The sequence below is a fragment of the Phytophthora cinnamomi genome (assembly GCF_018691715.1).
Source record: "Phytophthora cinnamomi strain GKB4 chromosome Unknown Contig54, whole genome shotgun sequence".
NCBI classification, from domain to species: Eukaryota; Oomycota; class Peronosporomycetes; order Peronosporales; family Peronosporaceae; genus Phytophthora; species Phytophthora cinnamomi.
Window position 1 is genome coordinate 606,318 of NW_027150987.1, and position 25,335 is coordinate 631,652.

The 25,335-nt window shown below is 57.2% G+C and overlaps 2 protein-coding genes across 2 annotated transcripts; one reads left to right on the plus strand and one right to left on the minus strand.

Moving 5' to 3' along the window:
• Positions 1 to 432: 432 nt before the first annotated feature.
• Positions 433 to 762, plus strand: IUM83_13487 (uncharacterized protein; the record flags this gene model as incomplete). The annotated part of the gene is made up of 1 exon (XM_067938165.1): positions 433 to 762. One exon carries the CDS (start codon positions 433 to 435, stop codon positions 760 to 762), a length of 330 nt encoding a protein of 109 aa, XP_067788257.1.
• Positions 763 to 17,703: 16,941 nt separating this feature from the next.
• IUM83_13488 (reverse transcriptase) lies at positions 17,704 to 19,250 on the minus strand (the record flags this gene model as incomplete). The annotated part of the gene is made up of 2 exons (XM_067938166.1): positions 17,704 to 18,532; positions 18,598 to 19,250. 2 exons carry the CDS (start codon positions 19,248 to 19,250, stop codon positions 17,704 to 17,706), a joined length of 1,482 nt encoding a protein of 493 aa, XP_067788254.1.
• Between the last annotated feature and the right edge of the window lie 6,085 nt (positions 19,251 to 25,335).

Genomic DNA, 25,335 nt, shown 5'->3' on the forward strand with positions numbered 1-25,335 from the left:
CGACTTGACATTCAGTCCGTCACTTCATATCAGCCGTACCACCCTTACCCCCCCCCCCTTTGTGGGTATAAATGCCTCACCTGCAGTGACCAATTGGCATCGCCGGGGACCTTTACGTGGCTGGCCTGACCTCGGTCGTTGTATCGGGCTTGAGGCCGCTATCGGCTTACACAGGCGCGTAGGAAATAAGACTCTGATTGAGTGTTGGGACGGTCGCGGCACTCAACACCGTCCCAACCATTAAACCTATACGGTATTGTGATTGGCCACCACGCACTCGCGGTGGCACCCGGGTGACAGTAGCCTGTCCCACCATCCCCCTCTCAAGGGTGGACATGCATGGATGTCAAAATCTAGGGCGGGTCTTACGCGGCATGGTCGTGTCAGCTAGCTTCACATTCGGATCGGAAACGTGGGCAGCAAGACAGCACCATGAACGCCAGGGCCGTTGCGCCAGAGCGCAGCACCTACGAGGACACCCTGGAGCGGTGGGCGCTGCACGACTGCAGCGCCGTTGTCAACCCTTGGGACGACGAGGAGATGCGCCGCCTGTTCCAGCGCTGGAGAGCGACATGCAGCAAGGTCGTCACGGCGACCGACGCCGTGGCCCCGAGGTCGCTCGACCGCTCGTGGACTGCCTTCGTCGAACGCTGGAATACGGAGGGCGGCGACGAGTTCGTGCGGAAGCTGGAGTCGCATGAGGAAACTCACGCGCGGCTGTCTGTGGGGGCTCTGGCGCGCGAAGTCTGCTGTCTGTCGTGAGACATTGCTGGTACGTCCACTTTGTGGAGGAGTGTCGATCGTGTCGCCAGCATGGCCGTCGACCCAGTACCACCGAGTGGATCAGATTACTCGAAGATACGCCGTACTCCGAATCCGAGCGCACTGTGATTGGACGATATTATTACGCTGCGCTTGACGCCACTAGGCGCGGCGCACGTGCGCCGCGCCGTGTGGAGGACTTGCCGCAGATTCAAGGCTTGCCTCGTACGCCGCCACGCAGTCCGGCACGTCCACATGGAGGGCCGCGCGTGGCTCCCAACTATCCGGCATCGGCCCCAGCCAACGCACAAGATACTGGCGATGCGCAGGAACTGCTCCGTCGCGGCGCCGCGCGCCGCGACCCCGATGATCAAGTTGATGAGTAGCGCGGCTATTGTCGTGTCGGAGGATCGCCTCCACGATGTGACGAACATTGTCCGCACTATCCACAACCGGGGCCGGACCATCACGTTCAAACGGAGCATAGTCGCTGGCCGGACGCTGCGACCGCGCAGCGTCTCGATCGTTTGGAGCGTCGACTGTACCAGCTGGAACGCGAGAATCAGGAGCTGCGTCACCGAGTGCGCCAGCAGGAGACGGCGCTTTATCTGGGTGATGACCGCGGGAGCGCCGGTGATTATCAGCGTCGTTGGGATAGTCGCTGGGTGGTAGCGCCGCAGCAGATCGACGTAAAAGGTAGGGTGTAGCCGTAAAGGCGTAGGTAGTTGCAACGTAGAGGCATCACCTAATACCTTAAACACCGTGAATGGTCCAATCAAGCGGGGCGCGCACTTGTTCGCGCCCAGGTTCGTCAGTAAAGTGGGTTGATTACCGGTCGTGGACAGTAACACGCGGTCACCCACGGCAAATCTCTCCATGTTCTTGCGGCCGCGACGATCTGCATTCTCCTTTTGGCGATCGACCGCAGACGTGATCGCATCGCGGATGTAGCGAACCACTGACTGGCGCCGCTGCGGGAACTCGTTGGCAGCCACTGCATCGCATGGCTGCGACTCCGGATTGGGGTCGAAGTTTGCAGGGGTAGGCTCGGCGACTTCCACCGCGCCCGGCGCGTCTTGATACTCGATTGCGCGACGACGCTGACTTGGATCGATAAACGTTCGACTCGTCCACGCTGCGATGTCCGATGGTGTTGCCCTCGTTGCGGCACGTGCACGTGATCGTCGTGCATGGGTGTGGGCTGGTCTCTGTGGTGTCGCCGTCGTGGCGGCACGCGTCCGCATCCCTCTTGCTGCAGCCCAAGCTCCATGTCGTGGGGTGACTCCGTTCACTCGTGCGGAGTCAACGTCGTGAGTGTTCTCACGACCGGTTTTGTCGGAAACTGCTGTGCCTTCGTCAGCTGGCCCATCGAGATCTACCGAGCGCTCCACAGTGAGGAGCACTGGAACACGCGGATGTCGTACGTAGTTGATGTAGAACGGGGTGAGCCCCGTCGATGCGTATTCGGCATTGTTGATGGCGAATGCGACCATGGGCAGGAAGGAGCTCCATGACTTGAATGACGTGGCGAAGCTCCTCAGCACATCCTCGATGACCCGGTTCGCGCGTTCAGTCTGGTGTTGTGTAGGAACACGCGCTAAATTATATGTGGCACACTTTCCCCACCAACAACACCCACCAAGTCACCGAAGACTCAATGAGCTTGTTAGGGTTAGAACCGGAAGGCCCAGGAACTTTCCCTTGTACCGGGTTGATGTTTCCCCTGTGTACCGAGCTTCCGCTAGTCGACCGACGGAAGACTCAGCGTCACTAGCCACGAGCAAAGGCTAGCACGCTCTCACACACAAAATATACCTCGCAGGCCCTCAGAAGGAAGGATCCCGGCCTTTTACGGCGTGATACGAGGGTGCCGGAGCTATACTCCGGCGGGAAGAAATAAATGGAGTGCGCTCTCGCTCCTCCAGTTCCTGGCGACGACTCGTCGCTACCAATACACCGGCCACTACTCTCTTGGCCCTGCCAGGGATGAACACACGCTACACTAGTAGATGTGCCCACCGACAGTCATAATCCTACCTACCAGGTTTACCTTGAGCTGCAGGTCGTTCACTGCAGGCACCGGTGTCGCCCTTGCGTGGTTGGGAGGAAAAGCTGTTCTGTTATTGTTGCCCGAAGGCTTATCTTGTCTTCTCTTAAGTTTCCTATCGATCAATACAAATATCAAGTATAAACGCGTCCGTTTCTGGACCGCCAGTTGTAACTCACGACTCTTCGGCGCTTTCTCTGCGACGTGGCGGCGCTACCGACGACTCAAACGGCCGCTGAAACGCCACCGACGACTGGGGACAGGCGCCAACGACTCATAAGTTCGGATCTTGCCGGTAGGTTCGCACCGTACTTAGCGAGCTGCAACAACCCGAGCTTGACTTGGTACCGTCGACGAGTCATCGTCACCGACCAATTTAGACCAATCAGCGACCGGGGCGTTTGGTCCAATGACTGGCGATGGGTTGTGACTTGCCAGTTGGCGCCGGCGCCTCGGGTCTTCTTCGCCCCTTGTCTCGCCTTTGGGTTTTGGCTTCGGATTCATTTCCCGATACATCAACTGTCCCCACCGCGACTCGAGCCGCGTGCTGGTGAGCGTCGGGGTGCTCCTGCACCATGGTCGGTTCTTCCCGCGCTGCCCACTCCGCCGTGAACTCGGCGGTGAGGGCTCTCTGTGTCTCGGTCTTCGCTCCAGGTAAGTCGTCTTCTCTTGTTCGCTCGCCGTCTTCACTGCTAACCTGGATCTTGGTACCTTGGTCAGTCTTCGCCTGGCTGAGGAAGCGCGCTTGGTGCTGGCAGTCCGCCTGCTGCTTCTGCTACCTCACAGTCGGCGGCGTCCGAGGATGAGAGCGTTGCCGAGTCGACGGCTAGTTCGGCCACGGTGAGTTTCCTGCCGTCTTCTCGCCTTTTGTCAGCTTCACGCGAGGGGCTGATGCCTGGCGGCTTTGTGCGTCTGCTTCCCAGGTTGTCCTGTCATCTCCGGGGTTGAGTTCACCCGCTGGCAGTGATACGCCGAGCCAAGCTTCGCTGGAAGCTTCCGCTGAGTCGTCCGCATCACTGGTCGCCTCTCCTGCTGCTCCTTCGGTACGTCTCGTTGACTTGCACCTTGATCTTGAGCTGCTCTCGCTTACCTTCGAGGTTATTATTTTCGTATCTTGTCTTGCAGGACACTTCTCTGGTTGATGTGCCCATCAGTACTGCTGCCGGTGACTCGGTTGCGATCCAGTCGTCGCAGCTAGTTGCTCGGCGTTCTACTTCGAGCGCTGAAGCTGGTCGTTCTACCACCGACGACTTGCTGATCACGGTGTCGCATGAAGCTCTCGAATAGATTGTCATGGAAGCCAGTGCTGAGGCGTCAGAGCGCGTGATCGCGGTGTTGGGTCCTCGGCTGGATCTCATCGGCCGTCTTAATGTCACCCTGCACCAGGGTCCCAACATTCGTGGGGACCGCCACGTGGGCTCTCGCTTGGCCGCTGCTCGCTCGCTGGAAGACGTGGTGGCGGCGGCTCAGCCCAACATGGGAGTAAATGATGACATCAATTTGGACTTGGCTGTGATACGAGGCCAGTTGCATTCCGCTCAAGCTGCGCGTGCTGCCGCCGAAAACTCGGCGATGAAGGAATCGTTCAAGCACGAGAACATCATGGTGTTCCTCAAGCAAGCGCGGAGCTCGAGCACTCCAAGAAGGAGGTCAAGGGTTTGCGGGTCTTGGAAGCTCACTACCTCCAGGAGAGGGACGGTCTTCATGGAGACGTAGATGCGCACACCGAGACGGCCGCCCGCTTGGAGAACCGCGTTGGAGCTGTGAGTGCAAGCGTCTGGCTCTCCAGCTCACTCGCGAGCAGACGGCGTTCAAGGCTGTCGTGGCGTCGTCGACTGCACAAAGCAAGCGTCTTCATGATCTTCTGGCTCGCTTGGATGCCGGCGGTGACTCGTCGTCGACTCGCCTCCAGCGCCGAAGTGAAGATCTTCAAGAGCAGGTGAAGCGGCTAACGCGCGCCAAGCGGACTCTTCGGGCACACATCAAGTTTGAAGACATGGACCCAGACGTCCTTATGGTGATCTCCGAAGGTTCGTACTGGTTGTTGAGTTGCTGCATGTGCTGGCTTGTGTTCCGATTCTGGGCGATGACTCATATCTTACAGGTTTGTCGACTGGCGAGTTGAACTGGAACCTGCTTGATACTAGCCACGAGACTCGGCGAGTCCTCAAGGACATGCTGGCTAATGCGGATCCGTCTCGCACCGAGGATGTCATTGCCGTTGACTTGGCCCACACTGCCTTCCTGGAATCGGATTCTCACGTTGGGTTGTCGGAGGAGGAGCGGTCGGCTGAGGCGACTAAGACAACGCCTGGAACACGTGCTGCTGATGTCGAAGCGGACCAGGCTTCACGCGCCGCGCAGGTTGGTTGCTCACGCAAGCGCTCCTCGCAAGAGGAGGCCGGTTCCCGTCATGTGCGTGGTCGGTCAAGCTCTGTTTCCCGTTCGGTGTCGCAAAAGCGTGTTCGTTCTTCGTCACTCCGTCGCAGTCCGTCCGCCAGTCGTCCGGGCAAGAGACCTCGCCGCCCCGCCGAAGACTCAGCTTCTGCTCAAGATGGTGAGCACTTGGTAGCGGAGGTGGAGGTTGTCGAGTCTTCCGGAAGTGTTCCTGCGGCTGCAGGTTCGCCGTCCGCATCGGTGGTGCAAGCTTCAAGTGCTTCTGGGGACTCGTCGTCCAAGGGCAAGTCGAAGCGGAAACCCAGGGGGCGATGGGCTCATTCTCAGCCGTCTACCGGTCCGCCAGCTCGCGCCGTCTTCTCCGGGGCCGCTGCCAAGTCTTCGTCGGACAGCTCACCTGTCGTCCCTTCGCGCAAGCCTTCTCGTGTGGTGGAGTCATCGGATGAAGATGCTGTCTCGTCAAGCACTCTTTCTCCTCCTTCCGAGCAAGTTCACGTCGACTCTGGCGCTTCTCTCGAGTGGTTTCCAGACACTGGTTCGGAGGCGGAGAATTTGGTTGTTGAATCAGTGATTGAGTTGCCGGAGGGCGTTCCCGAATCCTCTTCTCTCTTGGAACTTCCAGGTTCCGAGTCGTCGGGAGCTGTCCAGGGTGTTGGCGTAGAGCCTAAGAAGGCACATCCTGCTCCACCGAAGACTGAAACGAGTCACCGTCGACAACGTCGTCGTCCTTCCGTTCCACGCCAGCCTGTGTCTTCCGGAACCAGTCGAGTCGTCGCTACTTTGTCGTCCATCCCTGGGTCGGATCCGAGCTCCCAGCGTCCTCTTGCGGTGCTGTCGCCGGTGCGGGGTCAGCAGCCTCTCGTCCGATTTTCCAAGCAAGTGGCCAAGTGTGCTGTGTCTTACATCGAGCCGCATTTTACGCGTCCTGGGGCTCTCAAGTGCTGGACCCAGATGCTGAATGCTCGGTTGCCTGCACCGGTGCCTCGGGATCTCCGAATTCTTTCTAGTCCTGAAGGCATCGCGGCATTCGCGTATTACAAGAACCCCGATCATCCGTGGTAGAAGCTTCGCCGGCGACTCCCGTCTCAAGCGTGTCTTTTGACACTTCAGAGTTTGATCCCGACTCCAAGGTGTCCCAGCGGGCTTCGCCGATGACTCGGGTGATGGAATATTGGAGCAATTTCCGTGGGAGTGGCGACTCGGACAACGCCGACCTTAGTTTCTCGCTTTGGGAGCGCGATCACTGGATCCTTCCGAAGGCCGTGGAGACTACGTTCTCCACAGTTGCTGCTGACCTGGATATGATGGACTGGACTGCCGCGCGGAAGACTCGGACGGGGAAGGACTTGGATACTTTGAAGGCTGCCTGATCGAGGTACGTGGTCGAGCGCAACCAATGTAGCGACCGTCTCCGCGCCAAGGTGGTCCCGTACGTCTGGAAGTGGGGCAGCAGCCAGGATCCTGGCTTCTCGGAGGTGAAGCAGCCAGGGTCCTGGCTTCTCGGACGTGAAGCCCGAGTTCATGGTCGAGCCGACCATGCCCGGGTATTCTCTGGAGTACTTGCCTTGGGAGCCCAAGACTATCGACTGGATGAGCGAGGTCGCGGCTCTGGACGCTGTGGAGCCTTGGCGGAACGGCTGGATCGATGTGCCGGAACAGCACCCCTACAACACCACGTTCGTCCCGTGCAACCCGTCGGCTCTGCTCTTTGTCCCGGCTGGTTCTTCGCGATCAGATGTTGGTCGTCGAGTCGTGCCAAGTTCGTCGCTGCAACCGGGTGAATTGAGCTCAGAATGGGTGGCCGAGTTTGGTGATGCTCGTGTTCCTGCTGCGTCCGAGCCTTCGCCGAATGCCGCCTCTGTTCCGGGAGGACAAGCTCCGGATGTTGCTGGTGGCTCCGGCGACTCGAGTCTGCTTGGTGTCTTGGCTCGGGCAGCTGTTGCCTCCGATCCTGATTGAGTTGAAGTCGGGTTCAAGCGAGTCGTCGGCAGCGTCTTCTATCCATTTGGCTTTCATTTCCAATCTCGCTTCTGAGTTGTCGTTGAGTTAGCTGTCCGTCTTGGTAGCGTTTTAATTTTTAATGCAAAAGATAATGCCGCAGTAGCTGTTTTCGTCTGTGGTCTTGGGCTGCGTTGCCCCAAGTACAGGTCATCATGGCGGTGACTCATAGCCACCTAGTCTTCGTCGGCGACATGAACCATCCGCAGGCGCTGTTCACTTCTTTTTCGCCGCAGGTAATCATCGAGGAGTCCACCGCAAGAAAGGTTAGCGGCTGGCTCCCACGATGGTTCATCGTAGCCGACCCATTTGACTCTAAACTCGCGTACTGCTCTTTCCGTTCCCGTGGTCAACGGCACACGGTCGTCGAGGATGGCTTCAACTTCATATTCTCCTGCCACGCGATCCGACTCCCCGTTGGCTTCAGGGAGCGGCTAGTCGTCAAAGTCTAGCCGCGTGTCGTCGACAACGCCGGGCGCGAGACGAGTCTTCGGTCGATCTCCAAACTCATCAACCGGCTTCCGTCGGGAGATATGGACGACTGGATAAAATCGGTATCAACTGCGGTCCGGTAACTCGAGTTCGAAGGCATAGTCTTCGATCTTCTTTTTTATCCGGAAGGGTCCATGCCACCGGTGTGCCAGTTTCTTGGTAAGACCGGGCTTGACTCTCTCCATGTACAACCAGACCCTGCTGCCGACATCGAATGGGACCGGCAGCATTGATTTTCGGCCTGTAATCGGCTCAATTCCGCCAGTCTTCGGTGGATCTACCCTGTCCCGAGAGACATGTGCCCCCTGTCCCGCAAATGGTTGATTTGGGGCACTTGCCGACGGCTCGCGAGTCGTCGGTGGCTCATGCGTACTTGGTTTGAGCGACAGGTCACTTGGGACGGGGGTGTCTTGTCCCGTAGACGGTTGGTCTTGTGCCGCCGCCGACGACTCGTGATCCCGAGTCTTCGCCAGTATTGTCTTCTCTTTCCTGCTGAGTTTGGCGTTGTGTTCCCGGGCTCTGCGAGTCTTCTCGGTGGCTTGGTATTCCTTGGCCATTTCCATAGCAATCTGCTGTTGTCTGTTGACTTCGCGGCACCATGCCAGTGCGTCTGACTGTTTCGGCGCGCCGTGTCGGAGCGAGGATGACATGGCTTTCAGCGTTGACTGGGAATCCCACCCGTGCACCAAGTAGAATGGTGTTTCCTTCCGAGTCGTGTCTTGTGAGTTGTTGATGGCGAAGACTAAGCGCTCCACGATCTCGTCCCAGTCTTGTTGGAGCGGGTCTTCGGCGTATACCTTGACGGATGCATTACAGTTTTGACTGACAGTTCTTGCTGTCCGTTGGCTCGCGGCCGGTAACTCAGCGTTGCTCGAGACCTTGACGGCATCATTTCTGCAAACGCTTGGACCACTTCGCTCATATACCGTGGGTCGCGGTCATGGCGGATGAGTGATGGCGCACCGAATCGTCGGTATATGCATTCCTCGAATGCTTGTGCCACTTGAGTGCGCTCGTATCCGCCATGGCTTTCGCGATCATGAAACCCGCAAAAGAACATTTGATGAGCGGCAGGGCTGTGTTGCCCCTCCAAGTCTTCGGCAGTAGTATCACAAAGTCCATAGACACTGTCTGGAAAGGCCGTTCCGCCAGCACGTTGCCAGGAGAGTATCCTTTCAGTTGGGGGCGGCGATTGCTGGTGCTGCAATCAGGGCACGATCTCACGTGCTTCTCCACATCGGTGTAGAGTCTCAACCAGTAGTAATCTCGCTTGACTCGCTGGTAGGTTCTCACCACACCGTGGTGGCCACCTTCCAGCGAGTCATGACAGTTCTGGAGTACTTCTTGAATCATCGTGGTGGGTACCACCAGACGTAGCGAGATCTCCTCTTGCGACTCAGCGTCACACCGACGACTTGTTCCCGTGTAGTGTAGCAAATTGTCCTCCAACAACACGAACTTATCTGCGATTTCCCATGCATATCTGGCGGCTCGGTATCCAGTTTCTCGACATCTCCACGGAACAAGGTCTTCAGGTTAGCCCATCGTATTTCTTCGACTTGTGCAGCGGCTATACGCCGTCGTCTCTCCTCTTGGACTTCCACAGGATAAATGTCTTGTGCGTTAGGAGCTGCTGGTGGAGCTTGAGTTGGTTCATGAGGTCGAATCTCGGGAGGTTTCCAGTTAGGGTGAGTCTTCGGCGGTGGCTTCGTGTGTGAATCGGAGATGTTTTTTCTTGCTCTTGGTCTGCGCCCGAGTCATTGCCAGTAGCATTCCAGGCTCTGGACGTACGAAATCAGCAAATCGTTTGCGTTTCACGGTTGAAACGCCGTTCAAAATTTGAATAGAGCCTCCTGGAACCAGGTTTTGTGCTTCTGATCCTTGCGGCGGCGACTCGTAGATCACTTCTTGTATCCGATTAAGCCCGGCCAACTCTGCTTTCCGGTTTTCACTCAGAATGACCTTGGAAACATTTGACTCCAAGGCTTCTGTTGCCAACGAGTCCGCGGCAGCATTGTATGCACGTACCACGTGCAGGTATTTTACTGACCGCAACCGTGCCATGATCTCCTTTTGATGATTCAGCTGTACCATCAGTGATTCCTTCCGGCAAGGTATCACCCCTAGGGATTGCTGGATCATGAGTCTCGAGTCTTCTACGACCTCGAAGTCTTCGGCGCCGTGTTCGATCGCGGCGAGAACGCCGTTGTTCATGCCGGTGTACTCGGCGATGTTGACCGTGGTTTTGTCGAGGTAAGCGTTCGCTGCAATAACTATTTTCCACTCCGGAAGGATCCACACGATCCATGAACAACTGCCGTAACCACCATACTTTTCGGTCTTCGCTGACCCATCGAAAGAGACTACGAAGCCTGTATGAGTTGTCGGTAGGCGTGCATAAAGCAAGTTTGGGTCCATGCGAGTCGTCGGTGAGCCTTTAGTCGGCGGGGCAACCAGTTCCAGCGAGTCATCGAGATCCACGAAGTTGGCCACCGTCGACTGGAGCAACTGGGTGAAGGCACAGCCCTTCTCCTTGACTCGTTGGACGATTAGGTGCCACGGGGAGAGCAATACCGCAAATTGTACAGCTCTCCCAAAGAGTGACTTCGACTTGGTAATCCACTCCAATGTGGAGAAGCGAGTGTAGACTCGTATTGTCCGTCCCGCCAACTGGGTGTAGCAAGTCTTTAGTAGTAACAACAGCGCTAGCACTTCTTTCTCCGCCGCATGATAGTTAATCTCGACATTCTTCAATACACGTCTGCAGAAGCGAACAGGGTGCAACTTGTCATCATGCAGCTGTAGCAGCGTGGAGTTCAATGCCCACTCATTTGCGAACAGCATGACGTGCACTTCCATGGTGCGGTCGAAGTGGCGGAGTATCGGCGCTGCCGCAACCTTGTCTTGGAGAGCTTGGAAACTCCGGCGGGCAACTGTGAGGTCACCCTCCGGTGCGAAATCGTCTTCGTTCAGCTGGTACAGCGTCGCGCCGTAGACAGCGAAGTCTTAGATGAAGCGGCCGTAATGATTCAGCGCACCTAGGAAAGACTGCATTCCCTTCTGCGTTCGTGGGAAAGACAGCTGAGTGATCGCGTCCATCTTCTTCGGGCCGGGCCGAATGTCGTCTTTTGACACTTCGTGAGACAGGAAGTCGACGCGTCCTTGCACGAAAATACTCTTGGTAAAGCTGACGCTGATCCGGCACTCTTCAAAACGACTGAGGAGTCAGTCCAGCGTCGCCAAACAACTGTCGAAGTCATCGCCACCGAAGCAGACATCGTCCACGAAGGATCGCCGGTCGAACACAGGCACCAGCGACGACTCGTCGGCTTCGTTGGTCGTAAACATATCGCCCTCTGGGCTGTTAACGAGCCAAGTAATGGGCTCAGTCGTCTCCGAGTCATCGCGGGCGGCTGCAAACTTGGTTCGAGTCGTCGCTGTAGTGCCTGGTAGGCGAGGTGACGACTCGAGTCGTCGGCAGTGCTCTGCCGAGTCTTCGGCGGCCTTCATCTTTGCTGCAAAGGCGTTCCAGCCGCCCTTCGGTTGCACAAATCCCCATAGCGCGTTGTCTATCATCCGTTGGTAGATCATTGGCGCATTGTTGAGGCCGAAAGGCATTCGTAGCCACTCGAAGTGCCCCAGAGGACACACAAATGCCGAAATCTTGCGCGCACGTAGTGTCATCAGGATGGCCCAGAATCCACTGGCCGCGTCGAGCGAGCAGAACCAAACGTAAGTCTCCAGGTTCGTGAGCAAGTCGTCGACGAGCGGCATGGCGTACTCCAGGATTGCCGTTACCGCGTTGACCATCTTGTAGTCGATGCAGAGGCGGATGTCCTGGCCATTCTTCTTGAGGACCATGACGATTGGCGAGGCCCACGGGCTGTCCGAGAACGCGATGAGCCCTGCCTTGAGCAGTCCTTTGAGTAGTTCGTACAATTTCGTGAGATGCTTGAATGGGATCCGTCGGGTCCGCTGTTTGATCGGCGCGTGCCCCTGCATATCTATGTCGCAGACAACGCCATACGCTGGTGGCGGGAGTGCATTCCAGCTTGCAATCATGATATTTCCATGGCGTCGAAGTACTTCAATTAGACTCTCTTGCTGGTCTGCCGACAACTCGGGATCCTTGACGTTCGCGGCCGAGTAGTCGAGTGTTGTCGGCACTGTTTCCGATAAATCGGGGATGAATGCTAATTCATGCGCGTAGTCCTCCAGTACGATGTCTGCCGCCGGGTGCTCAGTCGTCTCGTCGTCTCTGTCGACGGTACCTTCCGTGGCCAGTACGCGCATTACTGCTATGAACGTCTGGTCGAGAGTCGTTGAAATGTCTCCGGCTTCTCGGCTGGATACAGCCTGAGTCATCGGTGGATGCCCCTGCGGATTGTACGCCAGTCCTCGGTCTTCGTCGCGGCGCACCGTCGACTCAGCAGTCTCCAGTCCTGATCCAGCTGCTTCTGGAGTCATGGCTTCATCGTCACCCCCGTCGAGTCGCCGGCAGTAGCGTCGAGTCGTCGGTGATGTTCCTCCGCTATCCATTCTGAGTCATCCGTCATCGACGAGTCGTCGGCACTGTCACGTTCACTGTTGACGGGTGGTTTCTCGGCCGAGTCTTCGTCAGGTCGCTGCAGGATACCTTTGGGTGTCGGGTAACTCACTCGTTCCACCGCTGGGGGCTGCTTGGCCAACCATTGCTGGTAGAGTTCAGCCTCCCACTTGAGTAGTGCCTTGTCCCGTGCGGCAGCGTATGCGAGCACCTGCCACTCCTTGTACTTTGCGGAATCTAGCCGTACGTAGCCTTCAGTCTTCGGTAGTGACCCAATCGGAACCCAGACTATCACCGGGAAGTGCACCGGACAACTCGCCAGCCTATCCGTGGCGTTGGTTAGTCGAATCCTGACCGGACGTCCCTTGTAGAAACTGGTGACAGTCGGGATGAATATCTCAGTTCGGCGAATCCACGGCACGTGAGTCGTCGGCTCGGGTTGTCGCCGCTGTAGCTTGAACTCGTCCCATTCGTGGCCCGGTATTTGCATTGGTTCCGTCGGACCGTACGCGACGTGGCTCCATTCGGCCTCGTCCATCATGTTTTGAGTCTTGATCAGCGGGATCATTACCTCGTCGGGAAGCTTGGCCGTCGCGTTGAGGAGGTCCAAACGGATACCGGCCGGGATCATAAAGTCGGTGCCAAGCACCACCTCTACCCCGGCGCAGTGGTCCATAATCCAGACCTCGAAAACATAAACGCGCTCCCATCCAAGGGTGACTTTCATCTCCGCTCGGCGAATCGTCATCATCTTGCCCTTGGTGATCCCTTGGACATCCATGCAACGTCCATGCCCCACTACTTCGCGGAGTCTCAGTCGCTTGGCACGTTTCTCAGAGATGACACTGACGTTTGCCCCAGTGTCCAGCAATATCCTCGTGCGCGAGTCGTCCACGGCTCCGTTCACCAGTGTCCGCATCCTTACGCGCTTGTTAAATATCTGCGTCGACCACCATCCCATCCGTTCTCCGGCTAAGAGTCGTACTTCCGGAGCGAGTCGTCGGCGCGAGTCTTCTTGCACTGCGCTTGTCATCCAGTCTTCGGCAGGATCTCCGATCTCTTCCTTAGCGTCTTCTTCACACCATACACCTCCACCGAGGCAGTCGCCTCTCTCCTTTTCCAGTTCCGTCGTTTTCATGTCGTTATCTTGCTCAGTCTTCGTCCATTCGCACTCGCCCACGAATGCAAAGATGCACTCTGCTTCTATTGCGGGCTCGGCTAACTGTGACTGGGACCAACCCAGTCGTAGTTGGCGGGCTGCCTAGTTTAAATGGTCCGAAAACAGTAGTTCTTGGAGCTCGGGTGTGAGGTCTTTCTTGTCCACCTTGGACTTGACGATCTTGGTGATTTCTTGGAATACTTCGCATTTTCCGGCGTCGTGCACTTGTTTGCACAGCTTGAACCGACGTCGGCAGTAGTACGCCGAGTGATAAAGGCCTCCGCAGGCTGCGCACGGCCCATACTGGCGAGGTTTCTCGTCGCGGTAGCCGCGGTTCTAGCCACCCCTGGGTTGTCGGTTGTCAGACCGGGCGTACGTGCCTTCAGCGGCAACTCGGCGTTCGTTGTCGTTGGCTGCTGCAAGGTGGTGGTCGCATCCATCTGACGAATAGCTATCACCCCAGTCTTCGCCGTAACGCTGTGAGTCGTCGCTGTTGTGTTCACTTCCATCTTCGCTGTTGCTGTCGCCATTATATCTGTGGCGTTGTTGCTGCAGCTCGCTCCGAGTGTCTCGCGTGTCCCGTCCATGAAGTTCGACCACGATGTCAGCGACAGATGCTTCGGCTAGGCTCACGCGAGGCATGTTGTGTGAGTCATCGCGACGACGCTCATAATCTCGTCCGCGTCGGTCGCGACGGATGTAAGCATCTCGCGAGTCGTCGCGGCGCCTGTCATCACGTCGTCGGGAGGTACCCCGAGCTCGAGAGTAAGGCGGCGACGATTCGCGGGAAAAAATGCGCTCGTCAATCTTCAATATCGCTTGGATCATCTCTTCCAACTCATGTATATCTGAGATGCGCAGGTGGCGCAGGCGCCGTTCGAGTCCTCGGTCACCGCAAGTCTCGGGGAACCGCTAGACGTGGTCGCGTTCTTTGCGGCCGTTGCTTTCGAATCGAATTCCGGTATTCCTGGCATAGCCATTGAGCCGGTTTAGGTAGTCGCAAACATGTTCCTTGTCTTCGCGCTTGGCTGAGTAGTGGCGAGTCCCCGCTGACTGGCTGAACTGGGAGCAATAGTTTTTGATGAAGGCTTCGCTGAGGAGGCTCCACGTTCGCTTGGTCTTCTTGGGCAGTTGTCGGTACCAATGTAGAGCACCGTCCCGAAGACTCAGCTCGAAAGGCATGCACCATTCATTGGGCGATGCTCGCGTCCCTTTCATCTCGTAGACAAAGACGCGAAGCCATTTCGTCGAGTTCTCGCTCTTGTTCATGGTGCACGAGAACGCCTTGATCTGCCCCAGTGGGCGATGAGTTGCCACCGCGATCCTCGGAGTCACGTTAAGCAGCTCGGATTTGGTCACCTCACGGATTTGGCGCAGGTATTCGCCCATCTGCGCCCCTCCATCACCGGTGAAGTCCGCTTCTTCGTCCGACGAGTCGTCGGTGGACTGGTAGCGGCGGATCTTGCTCCGTCTTGAACTGCTTTTCGTGCTCCTAGCCGATTTTGAGCATCGGTGGTGCGTCCAGCGCGGTCTGAGTTGCCCGTAGTTGGTGGAGTCACCATATGGGGGTCTTGAAAGTACGGGGATCGCTCCCCTGACGCGCTAAACACCCCTTCGGCGGGTTTTCGGCTGGGGTTTTCGCGGATTGCCCTCTTCGGAGTCGTCGGCAGCGGTACGCTACCCGGGTCGACCACTTCGCGAGTCGCACGAGTCTTCCGCGAATCGTCCAGAGTGAACGAATTCGCGCCAAAGGCTGTGCGGAGTCGCTTCTTCCATTTCCAGAGCTCCGCGCCCGCTTCGGCCGGCACCCAGCACTCCAGAGTCGACGGGGAAGGGTGCTCCAGAGGCCAAAGCCCCAATGCTTTCAGAAATCGTTCGGTTTCCTTCACCACTTGTTCGATTGTCACGAACTCACTGGGCGAGCCAACACGTGACACAAATCGGCCCAAACCGCTTGGCGAGTCATCGTTGGCTCGAATAGCTCACCCCAGTCGCTCTTCTTCATCTTCGTAGAGTCGACCGAGAACCTTGTTGGCCGCCGGCGTGTCACCGTTTAGTGGCGGCCGGTTGCCGGAGGTTTGCTCGGTTACTTGAGTCGTCAGGACCGGTGACCTTGAGTCGTCGGCAGCGTCCTCAAAGTCTTCCAAGTTGTCATACGCTGGCCCTGGGCCATCCACATCATACAGTTCATCCGCGAGGGTGCGCGTCACGGAGCGCGCGTCATCGTCAAGCTCAACCGCGAGGTTTCGCGACAACGAACGCGTGCCCGCGCTGGGTCCCGCAGACAGCACTGTATCTTCCGGAGTCTCGGGCGTCACCACCGCTGGCGCCTTCTCCTCCAGGTAATTGTCGTAGTCTTCATCCATTTCTTCGTCCTTGGCGTCGGATCCAGCCATCGAGTCGTCGAAGCTGACGGTCCGCTCATCAATCGGGTCGAGGTGCGGCGTGATCAGGGCCGCAGTCGAGTCGTCGCCACGCGTTCCGCCAGTTTTCATTGGAGTTGCTGGTACCACTGAACGTGATCCTTTCGCATTTTTCTTCTTTCTTCGTCTTTTTTCTTCTTTTTTTGTTCTTCTTCTTCTTGGTTGTTGCTCGTAAAGTCGATCGACCTGCAGTAGCACGAAACACAGAAGGTCACACCAATCCCGCGTCGCGGCACCAGTTGTCGTGTAGGAACACGCGCTAAATTATATGTGGCACACTTTCCCCACCAACAACACCCACCAAGTCACCGAAGACTCAATGAGCTTGTTAGGGTTAGAACCGGAAGGCCCAGGAACTTTCCCTTGTACCGGGTTGATGTTTCCCCTGTGTACCGAGCTTCCGCTAGTCGACCGACGGAAGACTCAGCGTCACTAGCCACGAGCAAAGACTAGCACGCTCTCACACACAAAATATACCTCGCAGGCCCTCAGAAGGAAGGATCCCGGCCTTTTACGGCGTGATACGAGGGTGCCGGAGCTATACTCCGGCGGGAAGAAATAAATGGAGTGCGCTCTCGCTCCTCCAGTTCCTGGCGACGACTCGTCGCTACCAATACACCGGCCACTACTCTCTTGGCCCTGCCAGGGATGAACACACGCTACACTAGTAGATGTGCCCACCGACAGTCATAATCCTACCTACCAGGTTTACCTTGAGCTGCAGGTCGTTCACTGCAGGCACCGGTGTCGCCCTTGCGTGGTTGGGAGGAAAAGCTGTTCTGTTATTGTTGCCCGAAGGCTTATCTTGTCTTCTCTTAAGTTTCCTATCGATCAATACAAATATCAAGTATAAACGCGTCCGTTTCTGGACCGCCAGTTGTAACTCACGACTCTTCGGCGCTTTCTCTGCGACGTGGCGGCGCTACCGACGACTCAAACGGCCGCTGAAACGCCACCGACGACTGGGGACAGGCGCCAACGACTCATAAGTTCGGATCTTGCCGGTAGGTTCGCACCGTACTTAGCGAGCTGCAACAACCCGAGCTTGACTTGGTACCGTCGACGAGTCATCGTCACCGACCAATTTAGACCAATCAGCGACCGGGGCGTTTGGTCCAGTGACTGGCGATGGGTTGTGACTTGCCAGTTGGCGCCGGCGCCTCGGGTCTTCTTCGCCCCTTGTCTCGCCTTTGGGTTTTGGCTTCGGATTCATTTCCCGATACCACTCTGGCCGTCCGTCTCTGGATGCGACGCGGTGGACATCGCCAACCGCGTCCCCACCAACATGAACAACTCAGTCCAGAAGGTGGCGGTGAAGCGGGGATCTCGATCTGACACAATCGAGACCGGACGACCGTGATGTCGGTAACGACGTCGAGGAAATCGCCGCGGACTGTTGCGCGGTGACAGTGGCGGCGACCGGAGCAACATGCACCATTTTGTTGAGGCGGTCAACAAAGACGAGAACACCAGTGCGGCCTTGCGGATCTCGAGGCAGCCCAAAGACGAAGTCCATACTCACCGAAGTCCACGGTTCCGCTGCCACGGGCAAAGGTCGAAGCGGAGCCTGCTTTGACGGGGACGGCTTGACACGCTGGGATGCTTCGCAGGAGCGTACCCACTTCCGTACCCACTTGTACATATGCGGCCAGTAGAAGTCCCGGGACAGCGACGCGAATGTCTTCTCACGTCCGACGTGGCCGCCGCTGGGCGTGTCATGAAACTCGTGGATTAGCCGAGCTCGAAGATCGTCGTCCAGCGGGACGACGATGCGTGGCAGGTCCGAGCGATCGACGCAGTAGGTCAGCAGGGCTCCATCCAGTCCGTAGCGGTCGACGCGGGCGCGGCTGCGTGGGGATAAGCGGCGCCGCGCCGCTGCTTACGGGTCTCTAAGGTACTTGATCATCGCGGAACACGCCGCGTCCGACTCGTACGCGGCCGTTATCAGGTCACGAAGCGGGCTGGTCACTGCAACCTCAACCGCAGCAACTTCTCCCGCGACGCACACAGCACACTCGTCGTCATCCTCGTCGCCAACAGCGTGGCGACCCGACTGCACGTAGTCTGGCCGACGTGAGAGCGCGTCGGCGAGGATGTTGGTTTTGCCCGGCTTGTAGTGTACGACGAAGTTGTACTCGGAGAACAACGAGAGCCAGCGCGCCATGCGCTGGGACAAGTGGGGGCTCTTCGTCGCTGTCCGCAGCGACGCATGATCTGTGTAGATAGCGAAGGTTTGTTCGCCCAACAGATACACGCGGAATTTGATGAGTGCGTAGCGCATGGCTAGCATCTCCTTGTCGTGTATAGGGTAGTTTCGCTCCGCCGGCTTCAGCTGACGCGACTGGTAACTCACCACACGTTCGCGTCCCTCATCATCAAATTGCATTAGGGCGCAACCTATTGCGAAGTCGCTTGCGTCGCATACCACATGGAAAGGCTTCGAATGGTTGGGCAGCATCAGGGCAGGCGCGATGGACAAGCCTGCCTTCACCGCGTCGAAGGCAGCTTGGTGATCGGGACGCCACGACCACGCGGCGTCGGCCTTGATCAGCTGGGACAGCGGACGGATGGTCGACGCAAAGTTCTTCGCGTAGTGGTGGAGGTACGTCGCGAGACCCAGCCACTGTCGGAGCTGCTTCTGGTCCTGAGGTGTAGGCCACGCACAGATGGTCTCGATCTTCTCGGGATCAGCACGGACACCATCCTTGCTGACGTAGCTCCCGAGCACAGGAATCTCGGGGGCGCGAAGATACACTTCTCCAAGTTGGCGTACAGCTTGTTCTTCCGCATCACCTCGAACACCTTCCGCAGGTGTTGGAGATGTACCTCGACGTCCGTCATGCCGCCCCCGGCACGACTGTGAATGAAGATGTCGTCGAAGTAACTAGGCGCGAAGTCTCGGTACGGCCGAAGCAAGTTGTACACCATGCGGTTGAAGGTGGCGGGTGCATTCTTGAGCCCCTGTGGCATCACAAGCCATTCCCACAACATCCCGCTAGGCGTGCTGACCGCAGTCAGCGGCACGTCAGCTTCGCGCATCAAGATCTGATAGAAACCATCCATCAGATCAATGGCACTGTACTTGGTGCTGCCAGACATGGTGTCCAGTACAATGTCCTTCCTCGGGATCGGCGTCTGCGCCGGAAGAGTGGCGTCGTTGAGCTTGTTGAAGGCGCGGACGATCCGCCATCCGCCGGTTGCTTTCTTCACGCAAAACGTCGGGCTGGAGTGTGGGGACAGGCTCTCTCGCACGTGGCCGGCTTGCCAGCGACTCTCAAAGAAGGTGTCGATGGCTTCGACTTGGTCGCGGGGAAGCAGCCACTGTCGCATCACACAGTATTTCGCACCAGGCACGAGGTCGATCTCGTGCCGAACTCCGCGGTCGGGTGGAAGAGAGGCTGAGACCTTGTCCGGGAAGATCTCCATGAACTCACGCACAAGGGGGGCGCCTGGGTTGCGGCTGCTTCAAGTGCCGGCAACGAATGAGCTGCGTAGCGTGCTTGGCATGCGCTCTTCGGCTCAGCCCCTTTCGGGCGCATCCTCGCGTCGGAAGCTGGGTCCGACGCGCTGGCGTCGACGACCGCGATGGACTCAGTGTCTTCGGCGATGACCATGCACACTTGCTCGATCTCGCCCTACTTCAAGTCACGGAGGAAGTGTTTCCACGAGAGCCCAGGCAGCCGAGTGATCTCGGCGGCGTTGCACGGAGGACGTGCGGCCTCGACGTCACGTATTCGCAGAGGCATCTCCGCGTCGTCCCCCACCAGGATTAAGATCACCTCAGACTCAGTCTCGATCGTGTCCCCCGATGGCGCACGAGGACGGGGTGGTTTGCGACGGCCGCGACGGCGAACCGGACGCGGAGTGTAAACTGAGGCTGCCGATGAGAGCCCACGCTCGATCGTGGCCGCTGAACTGGGGCGCCGGGACACGACATCAGCGCCTGGACGTGCGTCGCCGTACACGACCGCGTCAACTGCATCAGGGAGCTCCCACTCGACCACTCGCGGGAACCCATGCTCGACCGCGCGTGGGAGGCCACACTCAATCACATCCTCTTGCTCTTCACCACAGGAGAGCCACTGTGTAGTGGGTCTAACTTGACTCACTACTTTAGCTTACACGTTGCGCAACGTGTATGAGGAAGCGTAAGTACTTAGTAATTACTTAGGTTAATTATATTTGAATACACAAATATAAGTTAACTTAGACAAGACTCCAAGTAGCTAGTTTAAGGTAAAATGAGAACTGTATTGTTTGTAAATTGATCTTCCTCTAAATTCTGCTAAAAACTGTTTATCATCTATGAAAGGGTTGGCAGCGGCTGGCTGTCAGAGCCCCGCTAATATGCATGTCTCTGATTGGTAGAAAGATGCTGCTTTCTACCAATAAGATCTTTTGGGTATGTGTGGACCACTCACTGTGGTGGTCCACTTCAATGTATCCATCGGTGTGTCTTACACCAATGTGAGGAAGTATCCAAAACGTTTAACAGATAACCTATCTGTTAAATTCACAAGTGGCTTGCAGCCACTTGTACGTGTAACCCCGTTACACCATCCCTCCCTTCAGGTTAGACGCGCGGGGTCCCCGCACGTCAATCTTTTGGAATTGACCATTCGTCAATTCTCCGCGTTTGGAGAAGAAACCCGCGCTCATTCAACGATGAGCGCGCCTCAGAAGAAGTCCGCAAAGTCGGTGGGGAGTCATCTCTCCATCGACGACTACTTCGAACGCCAGAAGGCGAAGTACGGCGACGTCGTCGACTTCGACGACGACGATGAAGACATGGAGGGCGAGGAAGACTCGCCCTCAAAGCGCAAAGACTCAGTGTCGAGCGAATCGCTCGACCCTCACGCCAAGAACGTTCGCCCGCGTGAAGGGGACGAATCGGACGCTTCGAGTTCGAAGCGTTCGCGTACTGAGAGTGATACCCCACTCGCCTCCGCTGGGGCTCTCAGTACTCCGCGCGCTGCTGCTGCAGCGCGTGATGTTAAAGCTCAAGGCTCTCCGCGCGCTGCGCCTGCAGCGCGCGATCCATGGATGCCGTCCGCGTCCGAGATCGCGGACCGGTATGGGAACTCGGTACCTCCGAATGAGGTGCCGCTGTACGTATGCAGCGCCATCAAAGATGACGCTGTGGCTGCCGAGCAGCACTTTGATGCGGAAACGCATCAAAGGCGCGATTACTACATCGGACTCTTTCATGAGCTCCGATGGTTTCAAAGCAAGAAGACCTCTTCTCGCAGCAAAGTGCCCGAATGGCAGGCACTTTGTCAAAGCTGGAACGCCTTTGTTGAGAACTTCAACAAGAAGCCGAGTGCTTACCGTGATCGGATTAAGCAAGCGCGTGATCGCTTCGAGACGTACTCGAAGCGTGGAAAGCTGGAGCAACTTCACGTTGCAGCTGAGGAGGCAAATGTGCCGTGCGCTGTGCCCGAGGGCTTTCAGTGCACGAAGTGCTTTCCAGGCGCGGTCCGCTTGAGCGACCGCGACTTGAACGGGTACACGTCGTTCCGTGTGCCCGAGAGTCTCAAAGAGCTCCGTGCTAAGTTCTTAGCACGTGAGGGTTCGGGCGCTAGCGATGACCGCAGCGCTCGTGCTACTTCCGCTGCGCCAGCGCGTACTGATCTTCGTACGCCCTCACCATTTCCGGAACGTCCTCCAGCAAGACGTTCCGCGGCTCTATGTATCTCGATGGGAGGAAATCCTCTCCAACGAATACGAAAACGAGCCCCTTGAGGGTTCGTTTTCGGGATACTATGGTCAACAATCCGCTCAACAATCCAGCGGGTTGAGCCGCGGGCGTCACGGATCGGCGGTGGCGAGGGTGGGAACACGCCCCGGGTATGATCAGCCCCGGGCTGATCAGTATGCGCCTCTCCACGACCGGGTGACCGTCGTGGAGCGTCTGCAGGGCGCTGAGTTCGCCGCCCTGAAACAGGAGCTGGCGAACCAGAAGGCCCAAGTCGCGGCGGTCTCGCAGACCGCCTCGAATATCCAGGTCGAGCTGGGGACCCAGATGAAGGGGTTGCTCCAGCGCGTCCGCGCGCTGGAGGAGAGGTTGCTCGTCGCCGAGGCCAAGTCCTCCGCTTCTGCCTCGGCTCCTGCCGAGGCTTCGGGTCAGCCGAGCTAGATGGCTCGTGCTGCCGGTGTGGCTTCAGCCGTCCGACGTAAAAGGTCGGATGGAGGCGCATGCTAGACGGTATGTCTAGCGTGTATGCGTTGCCGTGCCGTGCCAACACAGTGAACGGCCCGATGAAGCGCGGAGCAAGCTTGCTTGCTCCGAAATCCGAAACTGCATGTCTAGGCAGGTTTTGGGTAGCTAACAAAACTAATGAACCAACTTTGAATTCATTTGTGTTGCCTCTGCCCGCATTGTCTGCGTTCAGCTTCTGTTGATCAACAGAAGCTGCTATAGTGTCTTGGACAAACCGAATCACGGCTTGTCTTTTGGTGATGAAACTGATTGCATCCGAGCTGAAGTCATTCAGCTCGCTCTCCGCTAGAGGCCCGGCCTCTGCGTGGTTCTTTGCGGTGTCTGCGCCCTGAACAGACCCGTGGTCGTTGGCCATATTGTTGGGGGAGTCTGCGCCCTGCGCAGACTCATGTGGTTTGTCCATTGTTGCAGCTGACACTGTGCAAGTGTCAGCAGTTTTCTGAGGCTGCTGTATTGCAGTCGTAGATCCTCCCCCACTTAAAGTGGGAGCCATCACTCCGAGTAAACTCGGTAGACGTGGATGCCGCATGGCATTCACGTAGAACGGTGTATGCCCGGTCGAGGCATGCACTGAGTTATTGATGGCAAACTCTGCCATCGATAAGCACTCGCTCCGGTATTGGAACGAGTGAGCGTAGCTCTTCAGAATGTCGACGAGCACGCGGTTCACGCGCTCGGTTTGACCGTCCGTCTGCGGATGATCCGCAGTCGACATGGAAAGCTGGCTCCCAAGAAGTGTAAACACTTCTTGCCACAGATGCGCTGTGAAGCGCGGGTCTCTGTCCGACACGATGTCTGACGGCATGCCATGGTGTTTGAACACCATGTCGACGAGCAGACGGGCCGTCTGCTTCGCGGTCACCTCTGCTGGCACCGCAGCAAGATGTACCATCTTGCTGAAACGGTCTACAAAGACCACAACACCGGTGTTCCCTCCGCTATCCGGGGGAAGACCAAAGATGAAGTCCAAAGACATGGACTTCCAACACTCCGACGGAGTCGGTAGTGATTGCAGTGGAGCCTGCGCGAATGGCGCAGGCTTTACGCGTTGGCATACCTCGCAAGCACGGATGTACTTGCGCACCCACTATACTGGTGGTGCCAGTAGAAGTCGCGCGTGAGAAGGACGTAAGTCTTCTCACGTCCGAGATGTCCCGCAGTCGGGGCATCATGATACTCGTACATGATCCTGAGTCGCAGGTCATGGTCATTTGGCACGACAACGCGATCCGCGTTGTCGTCGACTGCGTTGTAGAGTAGCCGTCCGTCGTGCACACGAAAGCGGTGTGCACGCGCTCGAAGGTGCTTGGGCAGCTTCTGACGGGACTTGTCAGAAGGCGCTGTGCCATAGGCCAGCAAGAGCTTCGCGTCCGCGTCGTGCGCGTACGCGGCCTTCACATCATCCAACAGAGATGATGTGGGTTTGCTCGATCGCATGGCGTCAATGGCATTGACGTCAACAGCTTCTGCATAGTCCGGCCGACGTGATAACGCGTCGGCCACTACATTCAATCTTCCGGGTTTGTATTCGACCCGGAAGTTATACTCCGCAAAGAATGAGAGCCATCTCGCCATTCTTTGTGAAATGTGTGGCGACTTCACTGCGGTGCGCAGTGAAGCATGGTCGGTGTAGACCACAAATGGTCTACTCCCAAGCAAGTACACTCGGAACTTTGCGAGTGCATACTTCATGGCAAGGAGTTCCTTGTCATGCACCGGATAGTTGCGCTCAGCTGGCTTCAGCTGACGCGATTGGTAGTAGACGACACGATCATGGCCCTCGTGATCGTGCTGCATCAACGCGCATCCGATCGCGAAATCGGATGCGTCACACACTACGTGAAATGGGCGATCTTGGTCAGCCACTGCCAAGATCGGCGCCTCAGTCAAGCCCCGCTTGACTGCATCGAATGCCTTTTGGCAATCGGGTGTCCAATTCCACACAGCTTCTTTCTTAAGAAGCTGTGACAGCGGGCGGATCTTGCCCGCATAGTCCTCCACGTACTTGCACAAGTACGTGGCCAAGCCAAGGAACTGCCTCAGTTCCTTGACACTTGAAGGCGTTGGCCATTCATTGATCACTCTGACCTTTTCCGGGTCAGGGCGAACACCATTCTTCCCTACGAGACACCCGAGGACGGGTATCTCGCTCGCCCCGAAGATACACTTCTTCAGGTTCGCGTAGAGCTTATGTGTTCTCATAAGCTCAAGTAGTTTCCGGAGATGCACCCTGTGCATCTCTACGTCGGTCTTTCCGTCCACAGCCCGGCTGTGGATGAATACATCATCGAAGTAGCTCGGTGCGAAGTCGCGCACCGAGCGCAACAAGTGCGTCACGCACCTGTTGAAAGTCGCAGGGGCGTTCTTAAGCCCCTGCGGCATTACCAGCCATTCCCAGAGCATGCCGCTTGGCGTGCTCACTGCCGTGAGAGGGATATCGCTCTCACGCATTAGGATTTGATAAAATCCATCTCGCAAGTCGAGAGCACTGTAAACGGTGCTCCCGGCCATCGAATCGATGATAACATCTTTTCGTGGTATCGGCGTCTGCGCCGGTACCGTCGCATCGTTCAGCTTGTTGTAGGCATGAACGATGCGCCATCCGCCCTGTGGCTTCTTGACACAGAACGTCGGAGCACTGTGCGGGGACTTTGATTCCCGCACTTGTCCTGCTTTACGACGACTTTCAAAGAAGTCGTCGATCGCTTTCACTTGCTCTCGCGGCAGTGGCCACTGCCGCGTGACACAGTACTTCGTGCCCGGCACGAGATCAATCTCGTGCTGAATGCCCTTATCCTGCGGAAGCTCCGCAGGAATCTCTTCCGGGAGTACGTCTTTGTACTCCCTCAACAATTCGTAATAGGGACTCGACTTCAGCGAGTCCCAACCTTGTTCCTCGAAGCGCTCTCGCTTCGTCTTCGCACTGAGAGTGTCTTCACTCTCAGTGGTACTTCCCATGAAGAGCTGCCTCAGCTCTTCGCTCTCGCTATCCGTTCTTTCGCTGTCCGAAAGAACGCAGACTTGCTCGATGCGTCCATCGTGCAAGTCGCGTGTGAAGCGCTTCCAGCTCATGGCTGGAAGCGAAGTCAACTCCGACGCCGTCGTCGGAGGACTAGCGAGTTCCATGTCGCGATACTGGAATCCAGTATCGGTGCGCGTCAAGACGCTTAGCGTCTTGACATTCGGCGTCACCGCCGCAGTCTGCCCAGCAGACTGCTCTTGTTGCGTCTCGGTCCCGGACCGAGACTTGCGCAGCGTTTTCCGCTTGCGCCGTCTTCTTGTTGTGCGGAG